Source organism: Nomascus leucogenys, chromosome 1a (genome assembly GCF_006542625.1).
Source record: "Nomascus leucogenys isolate Asia chromosome 1a, Asia_NLE_v1, whole genome shotgun sequence".
Lineage (NCBI taxonomy): Eukaryota > Metazoa > Chordata > Mammalia > Primates > Hylobatidae > Nomascus > Nomascus leucogenys.
Genome location: NC_044381.1, coordinates 44,906,488 through 44,922,062, shown reverse-complemented (window position 1 = coordinate 44,922,062; position 15,575 = coordinate 44,906,488). Strand labels below are relative to the sequence as shown.

General features: G+C 46.2%; 1 protein-coding gene across 3 annotated transcripts in view; it reads right to left on the bottom strand.

The window, feature by feature from the left end:
- The window catches only part of SHC3 (SHC adaptor protein 3), a 171,658-nt gene extending 159,765 nt beyond the window's left edge, over window positions 1-11,893 (bottom strand). For all 3 annotated transcript variants that reach the window (XM_030807514.1, XM_030807546.1, XM_003281557.4), the window contains exon 1: window positions 9,426-11,893. In XM_030807514.1, coding sequence (XP_030663374.1) covers window positions 9,426-9,899 — 474 coding nt within the window. In that variant the 5' untranslated portion in view covers window positions 9,900-11,893. The remainder of the gene's footprint in view (window positions 1-9,425) is intronic.
- Window positions 11,894-15,575: the final 3,682 nt, after the last annotated feature.

Genomic DNA, 15,575 nt, shown 5'->3' with positions numbered 1-15,575 from the left:
CCATCTCAAAAAAAAAAAAGTTTCTCTATTTGGTGCCCACAGGAACAATAATAACATCTCAGACTCTTTCAGGCAAGTTTATTTGATCATTCCTTATCCCATATTTCCATATTGTTAGGAAACAGAAATCCCTACAAGTGGTTCAGGTCAGCTAGTGGCCACTCTAGTAAATGCGTCTAGAGTTTATGTATATTTCGGAGGGTGAATTCTGTATGTCCACTTGACTGAGCCATGAGATGCCCAGATATTTGGTTAAACATTATTCTGGTGTGTCTGTGAGAGTTTTTTCCTTTTTGATAAAATAAACATTTGAATCAGTAGTAGACTGAATAAACAGATGGCCCTCCCCAATTTGTGTGGCCCTTGTCCAATCAGTTGAGGGCCTGAATAAAACAAAAAGCCTGACCCCTCCCCGGATAAGAATTCCTCTTGTTGGGCTGTCTTCAAGCTGGGACACTATTTTTTCCTGCCTTCAGATCAAACTGAAACACTGGCTTTTCCTGGGTCTCAAGCAGGACAGCATCAGAACTGGAACTGACACCATAAGCTTTCCTGGGTCTGGCCCACCCTGCAGATCTTGGGACTTGCCTGCCTCCAGAATTATGCAAGCCAATTCCTTATAATAAATCTCTTTTATTATAAGAAACTCTTGGTTCTGTTTCTCTGAAGAACCCTGACTAATACTATTAAAAACAACTTGGGAGAACACCCATTTCCAGAAGGCTCCTCTGATGCTGGAAGAGGCCCTGCCAGACACTGAGCAGAGGTTGGGATGTACGACTCCCACCTCCCCACCTGAGGGCTAGGAGGCCTGCCCCTCCTCACAGCTCACAGTGCTTCTCAGGGACCACAGAGTCAAATCCAGGACGTCTGAGCACATTCGGGACCCTGAGCCACTTGGCCATATTTGGTACCACTGTTAAGCCCAAGGCTGCAACTTATTAGTCAAGAACATGGTGTGCTCTCTAAGCACTGAGGCGGAGGCACCACCCAGACCTGCACAATTCTAGAGCTCCACTAACACATTTGTAAGTTAGTTCCTGAAGGACAGTCACCACGTGCCAACTTGAGGCCCTCATTCCCACTACGTGAGGAGTGCCTTCATGTCTAGAAGGAATTTGGACATCCAGGCCACTGCTTGACCCACACCAGGGCAAAGACAGGCCCACACAAGTCCACAGAAGAGCAACAGGCAAAACCTGGAAGTCTGGAAACCGCTCCTAAATAGTGCACAGTGGGAGTGGGATGCAGATGGCACTGAGCTGATGGCTGTTGAAGTTTCGTGGCAGGCGATGCGTCCCTGGGGCCTCATTTTACCATTCTCTCTATTTTGTTGTGTTTATATGTTTTGTATGTTGATATATGTTTTAAAATCCTCATAATAAATGTTTAAATTTTATAAAGCGTGGTTTACAAGGCATGTTACAAGGTTGGCAGGTGACCTTGCAAGACAGGCCGGGCTGCAAGCAGAGGAGGTGGAGATCAGTGTGAGGCAGTTTAGGCTCCCTCACCCGTCCTGCCAGGTCAGGGATGGGCAGGATGAATGGGCTCAAGGCTGTCTTTCTCCTGCTGTCAGTTTTTAGGGGCCTCTCCTGCTGAGTGGGTTGTGGAGACCTTTTCCTTGGGAAGACCTGAGGCATCCAAACCAAGACTCAAGAGGGACAGGCAGCAAGGAGGGATGCACTAAACGCTGGGTGATGAGGGAGCTCTTTGGGATTCAACATGGTACAGCCCAGGGGCACATCCAGGAATTAAACCATGTGCCTGGCACGGGCCAACCTGTATTTTTACCAGTCTGAAGCACAGCTTATGCAGTCAAAATCAGCAAGGAGGGCCCACCACGGCCAGAAGAGACACCTGCACTACTCACTTTAATCCTAGAAAGATGCATGTGCAGGCCTGGCAGTGGCTCATGCCTGTAATCCCAGCACTTTGGGAGGCTGAGACAGGCAGATCTCTTGAGGCTAGGAGTTCAAGACCAGTCTGGGCAACACAGGGAAGCCCCATCTCTACAAAAAGTAAAACAATTAGCCAAGCATGGTGGTGTGTGCCTGTGTCCCAGCTATTCGGGAGGCTGAGGTGGGAGGATCGCTTGAGCCTGGGAAGTCGAGGCTACAGTGAGCCATGATCATGCCACTGGATTCCAGTCTGGGCAACAGAGCGAGACTCCATCTCGAAAATAAAAAAATGCATATGCTAGGGAATAATGGAATACAGTTGGCCAAATTCATGAAAATATTTTTTTAAGTACATGATAAAAATAACAATACAAAAATAAAAAATAACACAAATCGAACAATGCAGTATAACAAATATTTGTGTAGCATTTACATTATAATAGATATTAGTAATCTAGAGATATTACATTTATAGTATACGGTATACGGAAGATGTGCATAAGTTATTTGCAAATACTGCACCAGTTTGTATCAGGGACTTGACCATGTTTGAATTTTGGTATCCATGGGGTTCCTGGAACCAGTCCCCCTCAGATCTCAAGGGATGATTGTACACAAATCCCTCATAATTCACTTACATTTTGTCCATCTTCCAGAGGGACAATAAGTCATTGTGAAGGGCTGTTTCTTCCAGGCAAAGAACGCTCAAAACAACTAGGTTTTCATCATTTTATCGTAAGAAATAAAAGCCTTCTATGACTCCTGCTTTGGTAAAAACTGTAAGAGGCCCAGAGTATACAGTATGTCTGCTAAATACCACCTTAGGGGTAAATTCCTTGTCAACAGAACTAGAACCGTATTTTGATTTTTTTTTTTTTTTTGAAAAAAAAACAAAGTTTCTATTTGGGCAGGTGGCAGTGGAAATTTTTAATGTTTGCACAGCAAAAAGCACTACTGTCAGTAGATTGCCAAGCAATTATATTTAATGGAATTTGATAAAATGAAGTTTGTCAGAATGACCTCAGAGTAGAGAGCACTTCTGATGTGAGGCTGGGTGAAGGCCAAGTTCTAGAGTTTGAAGGGTTCATACAAATTTAAATTCTTGAAATTTGGAATCGACTCTTTGCTTCTTTTTCTGCCTATTCAATAGATGAAAGTGAGCAAAGCCTCTTTTGGGGGGTTCTCCATTTTGGGAAAACCATGCATTTCAGATGATATCCAAGGATGGCTTCAAGTCTGAAGTAAGCAGCATTATAACAATCAGCTCTTTGAACATTTTTCTTCTTGGTTTTGAGGAGCTTCAGATATCCATACAGCTGCTGGAGCATCAGGCACCTGGAAGCTCCAATGGACGGGGTAAGGCACCTGCTTGAGCTGTCTCCTCGACTTCCCTTTTCGGCAGCTTCTTCCAGCATCTAGGCTTCACTGCAGATCCTCACAGGCACCTGGGCTCATGGCTAGAAACCCAAATCTTCACTAGATGGCAGTGGTATTTGCCAGGCCAGCTGAGGTGCAGAGCAAGGCATGTCTGAACCCAGAATCTGTAGATCATAGAATCCATGGATCTACTAAACTGCTGTCAACTGCCTCAAAAAGAGACCCCAGCCAGAGGTGCCATCCAGAGCTGAGAAGATGCTCGCCAGCCAAGAAGAGCAGTGCCTCTTCCAGTCATGTCAGATGGTACAGGAGAGCTTAGGTATATCTGGCACCTTCTCACTAACTCTCCTCACAAAGACAAAGACCAGCATGGCCTGTAACCATGGAAACATGGCCTTTGGCCCCTGGTATCTCACTGGGGGTCAAGTGGTCCAAACAGGGATGCCTAATCCCTCTCACCCCAGTGTAACTGGTGTCACTCTGCTTATTTATAACCATGACTGCTCTGCAACTCTGAAGTGGCCACTCAGGGAAAATTCACCAATTCTAGCACTGGGAGACATGGACTAATGACTCCCAGTGGACCCTCAGTGGATCCTTGTCACGCTGTTGTTGTTTTGGTTGGGAGGGGAGAGGCGAAATCACAGTGGGGTCAAAATGTTTTGTTTTGTTTTTTAACTCAACAGAAAATGAGTAATTATGAACTTGTAAGACCCAAACCAACTTGTAAGGCATATTGTGCAGCTTCACATCCCCACACCCCATCACACAGACACAGACACACACATACACAAGGACACAGACACACACACACAGACACACACACAGACACACACACATACAGACACACACACACACACACACACACACACGATGGTCAACATCCACCCACTCAGTAGGCTGTTCCTATGCTCACTGCCTCCCACCTTAAAGATATTATTTATCCACCACATATTGTAGAACTCTTATGATACACTGCAAAATTGTTTTCTTGTCCTTTACCCAGGAAACACACATAACTGGTCATTTCTTTCCATTCCATCTGCAACCATTTTATTTATGAATTAAATAATTCACTAACTCTATTACCCTTGGGTATTTTCATTGAACATGCTGGCTCCTCCTTGTTGCTTTCCTCTGAGCCCCACCATGGACTTGGGTCCTTGTACTGCAGGGTCTGGCCCTGGCCCCAGTGATAACAGCAGGTGTCCACCAGGTGAGCACACTCCTGATACTGCAGTGTGCTTCCCTGGGCCCATCTCTTCCAATTACATTAGATGCTGGTGCAAAAAACGATACGGATGCCACCATTTCTGCCTCGGCCAGGCCCCCAACCCATAGAGACCAACCCCAGCACAACCCTGCCTTCAACTTGCTGCAGCCGGGGACAGCCAGATCCAGAGAGGTGAGCTGATTGCTCTAGCCCCACACTAAGGTGGTGGTGGAGCTGCAGCCCAGGTGTCCTGCCTTTCACCAGTCCAGGATCTTTCCCCAGGCCAGGCACTGCAGGCCGGCGGCACCGGCACATCCTGCAGGGCCAGCCTGTTGGCTGGAAAGCCAGTCTTGCAAGTGGGTTCATGTGTTTGCTGCCCAGACTTTCTGTTCCCAGGACTCTGCTTTAGTGATAGTAATCATATATTCCTCAAAACTATGACATATACTCAAAGGTAAGACACCGTGTGGAGGCAGAGGAGCAGCCATCTGTTCTTTATAGGATGGAAGTTTTGTCGTAGCTTATCTTTTTCTTAAACATGAATATAAAAGAAATGACTGAGATAATTGGGTATTTCTAGAAATATGACATTTCCTATTTTCTAACAAGAAAGAAAACAGCCCCCATCCAAAGTCATCACAAGTCATCTACCTGTGGGCTGTGGGTGTGTGTGTGTTGTGTGTGTGTGGTGTCTGTATGGTCGTGTGTGGGTGCATGGTGTGTATGTGCATATGTGTGTGTATATGTGAGGTGTGTGTGTGGTTTGTATGTGTGTCGTGTGTGTGTGCCTTTAACACATCTATGCTTGTGTCACATAAAAAGAGACAACTCACTATCCAGATCAAATTAATAAATTTATCTATTAATGGCAAAAGAAATTCTTAAACTATTTTTCAAACCATTTAGATGTTTACATGTAAGCCATCCATATCATAAGATCTTGAAACAATTTTGAGAAAAAAGTGAACTTTTAAAGTTCAACTCCACATCAAAATCAATTTTTCAGTCTAGAGGTAAAATAAAATTCTATATTATTATAGTAGAATTGATATAGTTATTTTAATATAGTTAAAATAACTTTTGTATGATCTTTGCTCACAGTTACCAAAAGAATACAGCTCTGAGAAAACGAAAATTTAAGATATTTTTATACACTTTGTCAAGTGAAAAAAAATTAAGAATAAATTTTTGAGTAAATGTAATTTATGAAGACCACCTATAAAAGGCAGTAATTTACAAATAAAGCAAATTATTTATACCACCCCAAATATCATTAGATGCACAAATGGGAGAAATAAAATAATTTTTAAAGAGTCCTTGTAAAAACAGAGCTTTGTTCCAAAAGGGTACAACACTCCACAAGCTGAAACCTATATAACTTCGCTGGAGCCTTCACAGGTGTTTATGAATGGCGTAATCTGCTGGCTCACTGAATGCTGACTCTGTTGGAATAGCTCTGAGCAGTGGGCACTTAAAACCATTGCTTTTACATTGGGCCTCCTGATTCTTGCTCTTGGCACTTGGGTCAGTTCTAAATATGGTCACTTCTTATCCTTTTGAAGTCTGTGCTGTGATGTGCTCTAAGAAGGAGCCTGTCTTTTGGGGACCACGCTGGGGCCAAAGGCAAACCCGGTGCAGCCCACACAGCATTGCTTCCTGCTCCAGTCTCACCCCCTCCAGCAGGCAGTTTCAGAGCTGAATGTCAAGGCTGTGCTTGTCTTCAGATGGCCCACTAGCTCTTTAAAAACTGAACCCCTGCCTCCTGTCCCCTGCACTGTTCATATTCCTTCCTACAGTTTCCCCACCGTGGATCTGAGGACGGAGAAGGTGGAGGACCAGGATATTGCCTTTTGAACCTGCTAAAGACCAGCAGCCTCCTTGAGTGATTGGGGTCCTACCCAGGTTTGACTTTAGGATAAGATAATTTAAAGGTGGGCAGCAACGTAATCAATACTCATTTTGCATTTCTTTTAGGTCCAAATATCAAATACTTTTAAAATGGAAATTTAATGAAAATAGTCATTGTTCTTTGCTGTTGGATTTTTCTTTTCTATCAAGAGCATAGTCTGTTGTTCTTTCTTTTACGTCACCAAAAGAAAAAAGGAAATATCAAGATACTTAGGGGAGTAAAAAGGTGCTGCCAATGAGGCCCAGCTGAAAAGAGTATAAACCTCCACGCAGAGTAAGCTGCAGCCTTCCTGTGTGCATAGCCCCATTCTGTTATTTAGCAGCAAACTCAGTGATGGACCAATTAGACATGCTCTGAGCTTTGAATTCTACTGTTGCTCAGGAACTTCTTCCATGTTTAAATTTTAAGTCCTTCATTAATTCACATTCTAAGCTGTTGCTCAAATAGTTTAATGTTTCCTAGATGATCACAATTCACCAGACTTCTGTATTTTACAGTCCCTGTTCTCAGATTAAGTTGAAATATTTTTGAATTATAATTCATATGTGCAATATCCTAATATCACCTGTAAGTAGGTATTTCTTTGAGAGGTGAAAATCTGTAATACAGTATATAAATTTTCCAGGAAACTAGAAAACATTTGGGGGCTTTATTTTTAATTTAGAAAAAAATTACATCAAAGAGAATAATGCATCCTTTCCCAAACCCTAAACCTTTAGATTTTACGATTGGTACCTAGTCATATGATAAAGATGGCCCATTTCTATCTACCAGAAATCTTTTAAAGTAAGGATACCAGTAGAACTATTCAAAAATTCTAAATAACGCCAAATTAAGATTGTTTTCAGTTTAATAATTTTTCAATAAAATAAGTTCGAGGTTTTAAACTCAACATGGGCAATGCGGGAATTTGCACATGTGCACCAACAGAGGGCCATGTGATAATTTGAATCAAACATGCACACACACTTTAGCATCTGGTTTTCTTTCTGCGTGATTTCAAACTTCTCAAGGAGAGCAGAGGACAATGCCTGCGTTTATGTTCACATCACAGCACCATTCATGGCTGCTAATGAACAAGGAACCAAAACATGGATGGTACAGAGCCCTAATTAGCCATGCCACGCACCCCTCAACCCGTCACTGCAACCCCTTAAATTTGAGGCAACACAAAGTAACCCAAGACACAGACAAGCTCTGTGTAGATCCAGCCCTTTGACTATGAATACTACTGCTGATGCTGCCAGTAAGTCACAAACCTTACAGCAACAGATTGTCGATGCAGAGCCGCCTTATTTTCGTACATTCATCATTATTTTGCCACATTTTACCTTTCAAACTGGATGCTCGCCTTCCTTCTTTAAAAAGCAAAAGCAAAGTTCTAAGCAAAGTGATTAAAACAAAAATTTAAAGCCGTAAGTTTGAGAATTCTCCCTCAATTTGAAAACTACTCTGTTTAATATGACAGGTAGAAAAAGCTTTGCCAAGGTCTATTTGTCTATTTGAAATGTAGGCTTTTTAAAACAGCAATTATGCTAACACCCCAGAAGTAAACACAACCTCAAAGCTGTCAGGGATTTTTGGTTTGGTTTGTTTTTTTCTTTTTGTTTTTGGCCCCTGGTTATATAATTTAAGTAAGCAAAACAAGAAGAATATTCAGTATCTCTTAAAATAAACTCAACCAAATATGCATATATTATGCTCATCTATATCCCTTTGGAAAATTTAATAATCCATACTTAGAAGCTAAAATGAAGGTTAAATTAAAAAGCAGACTGAAAAGGTGAAGAAGCCCTCTTTTAACAACAATGGCCACATTCATCTGTAAGTACTTTTTATATAGTTAAAGGCAATCCACAAAGTTAAGTATTTCTGTTAATATTTTGGTTCTGAAATTACCAGATACTGCATTTTACCTGAGGATGTGTTCTGTTTAATTTTTACACTGGAATCTGCAGCCAATATTTACGGAACAGACATCCTGGGGGTTTCTCAGTGTTATTGAGGACACCGTAGAGATAGAGTTTGTGTCTCATTTCTTTCTCAATACAAAGCCATGCCTTGGAGTGGCAGGATTGAAATACTGCAACTTCCATCCTTAATCCCTTGTGTAGGGGGTGTCTGCTAGGCTGTGGAGGCTGTTAAAGCTCTGAGCTGCCCAACCGGCAGAAGGAAATAACCGCGTGGCAGATTACTTGAACTGTGCTGAGCATTTTTCCTTAAATATCATAACATGCTTGCATAAGGGTGGAATTTTATTGACTACATCGTGATTTTATCATCTTTGTGTTGGAGGAAAAAACTCCTTTCCAGCCTGTGGCTCCAAGCGCAGCGCCCTAGTTCCCTTTTAGCACATTTAAATGGAAGACTACAGTCACCAGAAAAATAGTCCCAGAATTCTCATTCCGCTGCTGTAAACCAGAACCTTTCCTTAGGGAATGAAAGACAAACCCCAAGAAAACCTGGCCTGAGTGAGAAAGTAAAGCCCGTCGAAGAGAAAGCAGCACAGCATTTGGCCTGCTCTGCAAGGAGCTGGGAATTCTTGCTGCGGGGGGCAACAAGATGCCCACCCTCCCGCCGGGGAAGACACAGCAGGAGTAGGGCCGCCACTCCGTGCATCTCTCCTCCCGGGGGCTGCCCAGGTCTCCCCAGCGCGTTTCCTAGATACTAGGCAGGCCGGACCCCCACTGCCCAGGGTTGGGCGCCCATGACACGGGCCAGACATCTGGTAAGCCAGGTGGCAAAGGCGTGCCAAAAAAGTGGAGCCTAGGGAAAACCGGGACGGAGCGGGTCACCCGAGTGGTAAACCTTTTCCCAATGGATGAGGGAAAAGCGCATTTGTAGTTCCCTCCTCACCGCTCTCAAGTGAGCTGATTGCTAAGGAGTGCGCATTTGCTTGCCTCTAACGTGACAGTCGCGGGTGCGCCCCGCACCCTGGGCTTCAGGGAATGAAGGAGTCTGCCCTGAACTGGCTCCCACCCTGGCCCCAGAATCCCCAACCCCCAGGGCGGCCCGCGTCCGCACCCACCTTAACCACGTAGGTGACTCCGGGCCCCAGCACCTGGTCGCTGGCGTGCGGCGCCCCCCGAGGGGGCCTGGGCAGCGGCTCGTCGCCGGGCCGGCCCTTCCTGGCGGCGCTCATGGCCGGGGCGCGGGGCGCCGAGGGCGCGCTGCCGTCCGGGGCGGCCAGGCTGGGCGCGCTGCAGCTGCCCGAGAGCCGCGCGCCCGCCCGCTCCCGGGCGGCCGACGACAGGCCGCGGAGGCCCGAGCTGGAGAGTTTCAGGTGGGACACCTTGTGGAGCAGGTGGCCCAGGCTGCCGGGCCCATCGTCGGGCGCCTTGCGCAGCGCCTCGCCGGACACCAAGTAGGAAGCCGCCGCCGGGGTCGCGCGCGCCGCCGAAACCTTGCCTCCGCCGCCGCTCACCGACAGGCTGTGGAGAAGGTCATCGACCGATGTCACCGAGTCATTCCTGAAGCGGTTGTACTTGGTGCGTGGAAGCATGCCCCTCCGTGGGCTCGCTGCATCCGCCCAGGCGCTGCTGGTGCCGGCCCCGGCGCGGGCTGCCGCGCATAGCAGGCGAGCCACTGTCCCCGGAGCGGGACGGAGAGTGGGGGCCCCGGGACAGCCTTCTGGAGAGCGAGAGTAGAGCAAGAGGATGGTGCCCTCCCACCATTAAAAGCCAGCGCAGCAGCGGCCGCGCAGCCCCGGCCGGGGAGACCGCTGCTTGGGGTTGCACGTTTGCTTTGCAAAAGTCATAGTTGCCTCTGATGGAGCGCCCAGCTGCTTGGGGCTGCTCACAGCAAAAGCATGACTCACTCTGAGAGGAGACCCTTCTCAACAAAGGCTCGGTGAGCACTGCAAATCACTTCCTGTAGCAGAAAAAAAAAAAAGGAAAAAAAGAAGAAAAACACGACATCCACCCGCTGACAGCACACTAGAGCCAATCAATTCTCAAATTTCCTTTTTCTACCTTCCCAGATATTTCCTTCCAACCTTTGATTTTTCACCTTCCCATCCCCCGCAATCTGCATTTGTGCCAAAGGTAAATCCAATCCAGTTCCTTCAAATCGTCAAATGAACTTTCTGAAACCCATTATTCTGTTAGGTTTTGCTCGTCCCTGCTCAGCCCATCTGTGTGAGCCTGTAAAAGTGTCTAACAGCGATGCGTTAAAATGTGACGAAGGCTTTTTAAGAATCAGATCTTCAGCGAATCCTGATGAATCTTGACTTGGAAGGCAGCAGGAATTTTTAAATAGAAAAAAACCAAAAGGATATTCACCCCCAGGTGAACGTAAAATACCAATTTCCTGGGTTTTGCTTTTTCTTTTCAAATTAACAGAGCAGCGATGACAAGTGTCTTTGTGGCAATGCAGTTCCTCAAAAAAAAAAAAAATCTGCATATGAACTTCTGCACAGTGCCAATCAAGGGGTCTTCCCTGCTAATTTACAGCAGTCTTTCTCAGCCAGGGTTAAGTTGAATATCCACTTCCAAAAAAGAAGAAAAGTGCTTCTTTCACGAGTGGCAACAGGCTCCAGAAATCCATTCCAAAAAAGGGGCTGCATTTGAAGCTTTATTCCTGCTGAATGTGTTTAAGCTCTGGAAAAACGCCTAAGAAATGCTACAAATACATTTCAGTGTTCCTTCAGTTGCTGCTTGCAACCCTGCAGTCAGGAAGGAAAAAATGCAGCTGTTCTTATTGCACATCAAATCCACAGGGAGGAAAATATGCCTTCTTTTCAGGAGTCAGGCTCGGGCTTGCAAGTAAAATGCACAGGCCTTCCTCCTCTCAGTTAGGAGAGCAAGGCTTTCGCTGTCCCCAGAGGTCTGCCCGAGACTGAAGCCCTCTGACTCTTGACCTCAGTGGGCTCTGCCAGGCTTCCTCATGCATTAGGATCACCTGCTCCACAGTGACACACTCACTATCAGTTTCCCCGCAACTTCTGAGCAAGCGAATAAATTCAGCTCTAGCACACTCTCAGGTCACCCTGAGTCCTCTCACGCCCATGACCGAACATGTGGTGCACGTGAGGTCCTGAATCTTGAACCCTGCTCTACGGAGCAGAGTTTAATGAGCGCCACTCATGGCGGGCGAGCGGGTGAGACCAACTCCTAGGACGCAAGAGCGCAGAGGAGCCGCGGCGTCCCCGGTACAGGAAACGCGTCCCCACGGCTCGCCTCCTGTGCCGCAGCCCTAGCAGAACAGCCACACGGCACTCATTTGTTCCCTTTCCCTGGCTTGCATAGCAACAGCAATTGCACACCCCATAGATGATTTTGGTGGTTATCAGAGTCCTCCCCAGATCTGTAGCGAAACAGCCCTATCATTCCCAAAGCGAGATCTTCATTAGATGCAGACAAAAACAGCAAAATGTGAATGAAATGCTGTTTGTGTGAATGAAAAGGCTAGCGAGCGAGCCAGCATTTCTGTGAATGAAGCAGGGCCTTGCAGCCGGTGCCAGGCAATCCCCTGGGCTCCAGCGGCCTCAGCCAATGAGCGGCCGCCCCGATGACTCATTCAACAAAGGCTTGCTCAATAGTGGAAGATTCCATTTCAATCAAAGGCGGGATCTTTTATCCAACGGCAGTGTGGGAAAAAAAAAAAGAAAAAGAAAAAGAAAAAACACCCAGCCGGATTACAAAGATACCGGGAGGAAGAGGCCAGCTGCTATGGAGAGGAAAAGCTATTTTTACAAGGGAATTCAAGATCCCTTGGTCAGGTCTAAGTGTGAAGAGGGTCTCGGAGGTGAGCTGTGCCCTTAAACTTTCATTCAGCCGTTCATTTACATCAAGGAGCAACCATGAATGTGCCAGTCGTTCAGCTTTTATTATGAATGTACATTGAATGCACGTTCAAAACCTAGGTTCCTAGCCCTTGATTCTTTTTTTGTGAAAAGCATGTAGAACACCTGTACACGTCCTGAGGCTCCAGGGAGGAAAAAAAATCTAAAGCTATGTACTTAACCTTTAGCCAACGGAGACTTTTATTTCTTTTATTATGAGGCCAGTGGAGGGAAATTGGTCATTTTAAAATATAAATAGCAACATAAATTTACTATATATGAAAAGATATATAATCAAAGACGGAAATTAATATTCCAAGAACACAATAGTATGGTAAAACCTCACTTACCTGGAAAATAGTATCAACATTTTGGAACGTAGCAGAAAGGTGGAAAAAGAAAAACCCAAAGGCCTCTCAGCATCAAAAGGAGGCTGTGCAGCCCACACAGAAGCTCACATACTCTAGTCATGAGAAAACCCTTTGCCCTTTCTGGGCAGCTGCTCATGTTTATTTTAGACCCTGTACCAGAAAGCCCACATATCTGCTTGATCAACATAGAGACAGATGAGAGAGGAGACCACTGGGACAGAAAATGCTAAATGTAAATGAAATTTTCTGTTGCTGGCTTGCTTGATAGCCATGGAAGGAAGCAGGAAAAAAAACTCCATTTTAAAGTCAGCCTTGAGATTCACCAAAGCCAGGCAGTCTGGGGTAGTTTACAATGAGAGCCTTTCCGGTATGTTGTGGTTTTTCTTTTTTAAATCAATGCTTAAACACGTATTTGCTTTCTATGGCTGCCATAACAAATGACCACAAAATCAATGGCTTAAAATAACACAATTTATTATCTTCCAGTTTGTAGGTAAGAAGTCCAAATGGGTCATGCTGGGATCCAGCAGGGGTGTGGGCAGAGCTGGTTCCTCTGGAGACTCTGAGGGAGAATCCACAAATTTCTGAGAAGGTGCCATGAGCTGGGCCCTGGGGAAGGTGGCTTTGCCTTCGGGAAGGCAGAAAATCTGAAATTAATGCTATAACCTAGTTAAGGCTACGTGAATTTTGTAATATGTGTGAGATACAAAAACTTGACCAAAGAAGTGAGCTTGTCCTGAGGATGTGGAGGTGACCCCTGACCCCAGTGGAGGCATCCTCCAGGTGGACTTCACAGGAGGAGACTGTGTGGGCAAGGGCTCCAGGCCTGAGCAGTCCAGAGTTTCCCAGAATCCCTGGTAGGTTGGTTGGGTTGGTGAGGAGGTCAGGAGGCTGGGCACTCAAAGAGGCTTAGAGGGGTGATGAGGTTTGGATGTGTGTCCCCTCCAAATCTCATGTTGAAACGTGACCCTCAGTGTTGGAGGTGGGGCCTGGTGGGAGGTGACTGAATCATGGGGGTGGATCCCTCATGAATGGCTTAGCACCATTACCTTGGTGATAAGTGAGTTCTCACTGAGCTTACATGAGATTTGCTTGGATAAAAGAATGTGGCGGCCTGGTGTGGTGGCTCATGCCTGTAATCCCAACACTTTGGGAGGCCGAGGTGATGGATCACCTGAGGTCAGGAGTTCGAGACCAGCCTGGCCAACAGGTGAAACCCCATCTCTACTAAAAATACCAAAACTAGCCGGGCATGATGGCAGGCCCCTGTAATCACAGCTACTCGGGGGGCTGAGGCAAGAGAATCGCTTGAACCCGGGAGGAGGAGGTTGCAGTGAGCCGAGATCGCGCCATCGCATTCCAGACTGGACGAAAAGAGCGAGACTTTGTCTCAAAAACAATAAAAATAAAATAAAATAAAATAAAATAAAATAAAATAAAATAAAATAAAAATGTGGCACCTCCCCTCTCACTCTCTTTATTGCTTCTGCTCATGCTATGTGACACTCCTGCTCCGCCTTCACCTCCTGCCACAATTGAGGCTCTCACCAGAAGCCAAGCAGATGCCAGCACCATACTTCCTGTACAGTCGGCAAAACCATGAGCCAATTAAACCTCTTTTCTTTATAAATTACCCTCTGGCATTCCTTCATAACAATGCAAGAACAATTGGACACAAGGGGCTTGAGAGAAGGTCACACAGTCAGGTTTGCCTTTTATGGAGACCACTTTGATAGTGACTTGGGGTGGCTCTGGGAAGTTGAGAGGAGTGGAAGAAAACAGGACAAGTTAAAAAGAACAAGGGCTTGAATGAAAGCAAGAGCAGCAGGGCTGGAAAGAGAGGGATGGATTCAAGATAGCTGGGAAGGTAAAGGATCTGTCTCCGTGATGAGGACGTGTAAGACAGAGCGAGGCTGGGTAGGCTGTCTGCAGCCAGAAGCTAAGACAGAGTTTGGAATGCAAGATGCTTATTAGAGATCAAGCTCCACAGAAAGCAGGGGAGGCTGCAGGATGGAGCAGAGGCAGAAGTGGGCCCTGACCCAGGCCCCACACACCTCGGTCCTGCCGAGAGTTCTGGAGAAAGAGTGCCATCCACAGAGAGTATCCCCTGGCCTGCAGGGCTCCTCATTCACTCTCACACACTCCCTCACTCTCTCCCACATTCACCTCCTTAGTGTGGGCTGCCCGGGGAGGAACAGCCTCCAGCAGGTGGCACCCTGAAGCTGAGCACCCCCAGAAAAAGCTGATGTGAAGGCTGTGTGCCCATGGCACCCTGCAGCCCAGCCTCTTCCAAAGAGAGGAATGCCAAGCAAAGCCCACGTTTCTAACTTGGACCATTGGGTTGAGCTGAGTGTTAGCCATGAGGATGAGGAGCATCCCCATGACAGGCAGGTCATGGGGAAAGGCAAGGGCTGGGCTTTGAACGTGTGTGAGGGCTGGGGATCTTTCACGTAGAGATGGCCAGAGCTGAAGAGCAGTCAAGTCTGGAAGTGGAAACTTGCAAATGCCAGACTTCCCAGATGGGAGCTAAGAAAAAAAATGGTCAGAATTTGGAGGATAAATATGGAAACCTGGTTTGATGAATGTCATGGAAGAGAGTTTCAAGAGAAAAACCAGTGATAGTTAATAAATGCAATGATGACAGTCATAACCACCTTGACTGAGTGTCCCTAGGCACCAATGCATGCCTGCTATAGAGAGATATAGATAGATGGTTTACAGCCTGTTTTGAATGAAAAGAAACCAAGGATCAGAGGAGTTACAAAATGTGCCAGAGCCACACTGGGTGTGTGATGTGGTTTGGACTTGTGTCCCTGCCCAAATCTCAGGTTGAATTGTAATCCCCAGTGTTGGAGGTGGGGCCTAATGGGAGGTGACTGGATTATGGGGGCAGTTTCTAATGGTTTAGCTGTCCCCCAGTGCTGTCTCATAATAGGATTCTCACAAGATTTGGTTGTTTAAAAGTATGCAGCACCTCCCCCTTGGCTTTCTCTTCATCCTGCCCCTGCCATGTAGATGTGCCTGC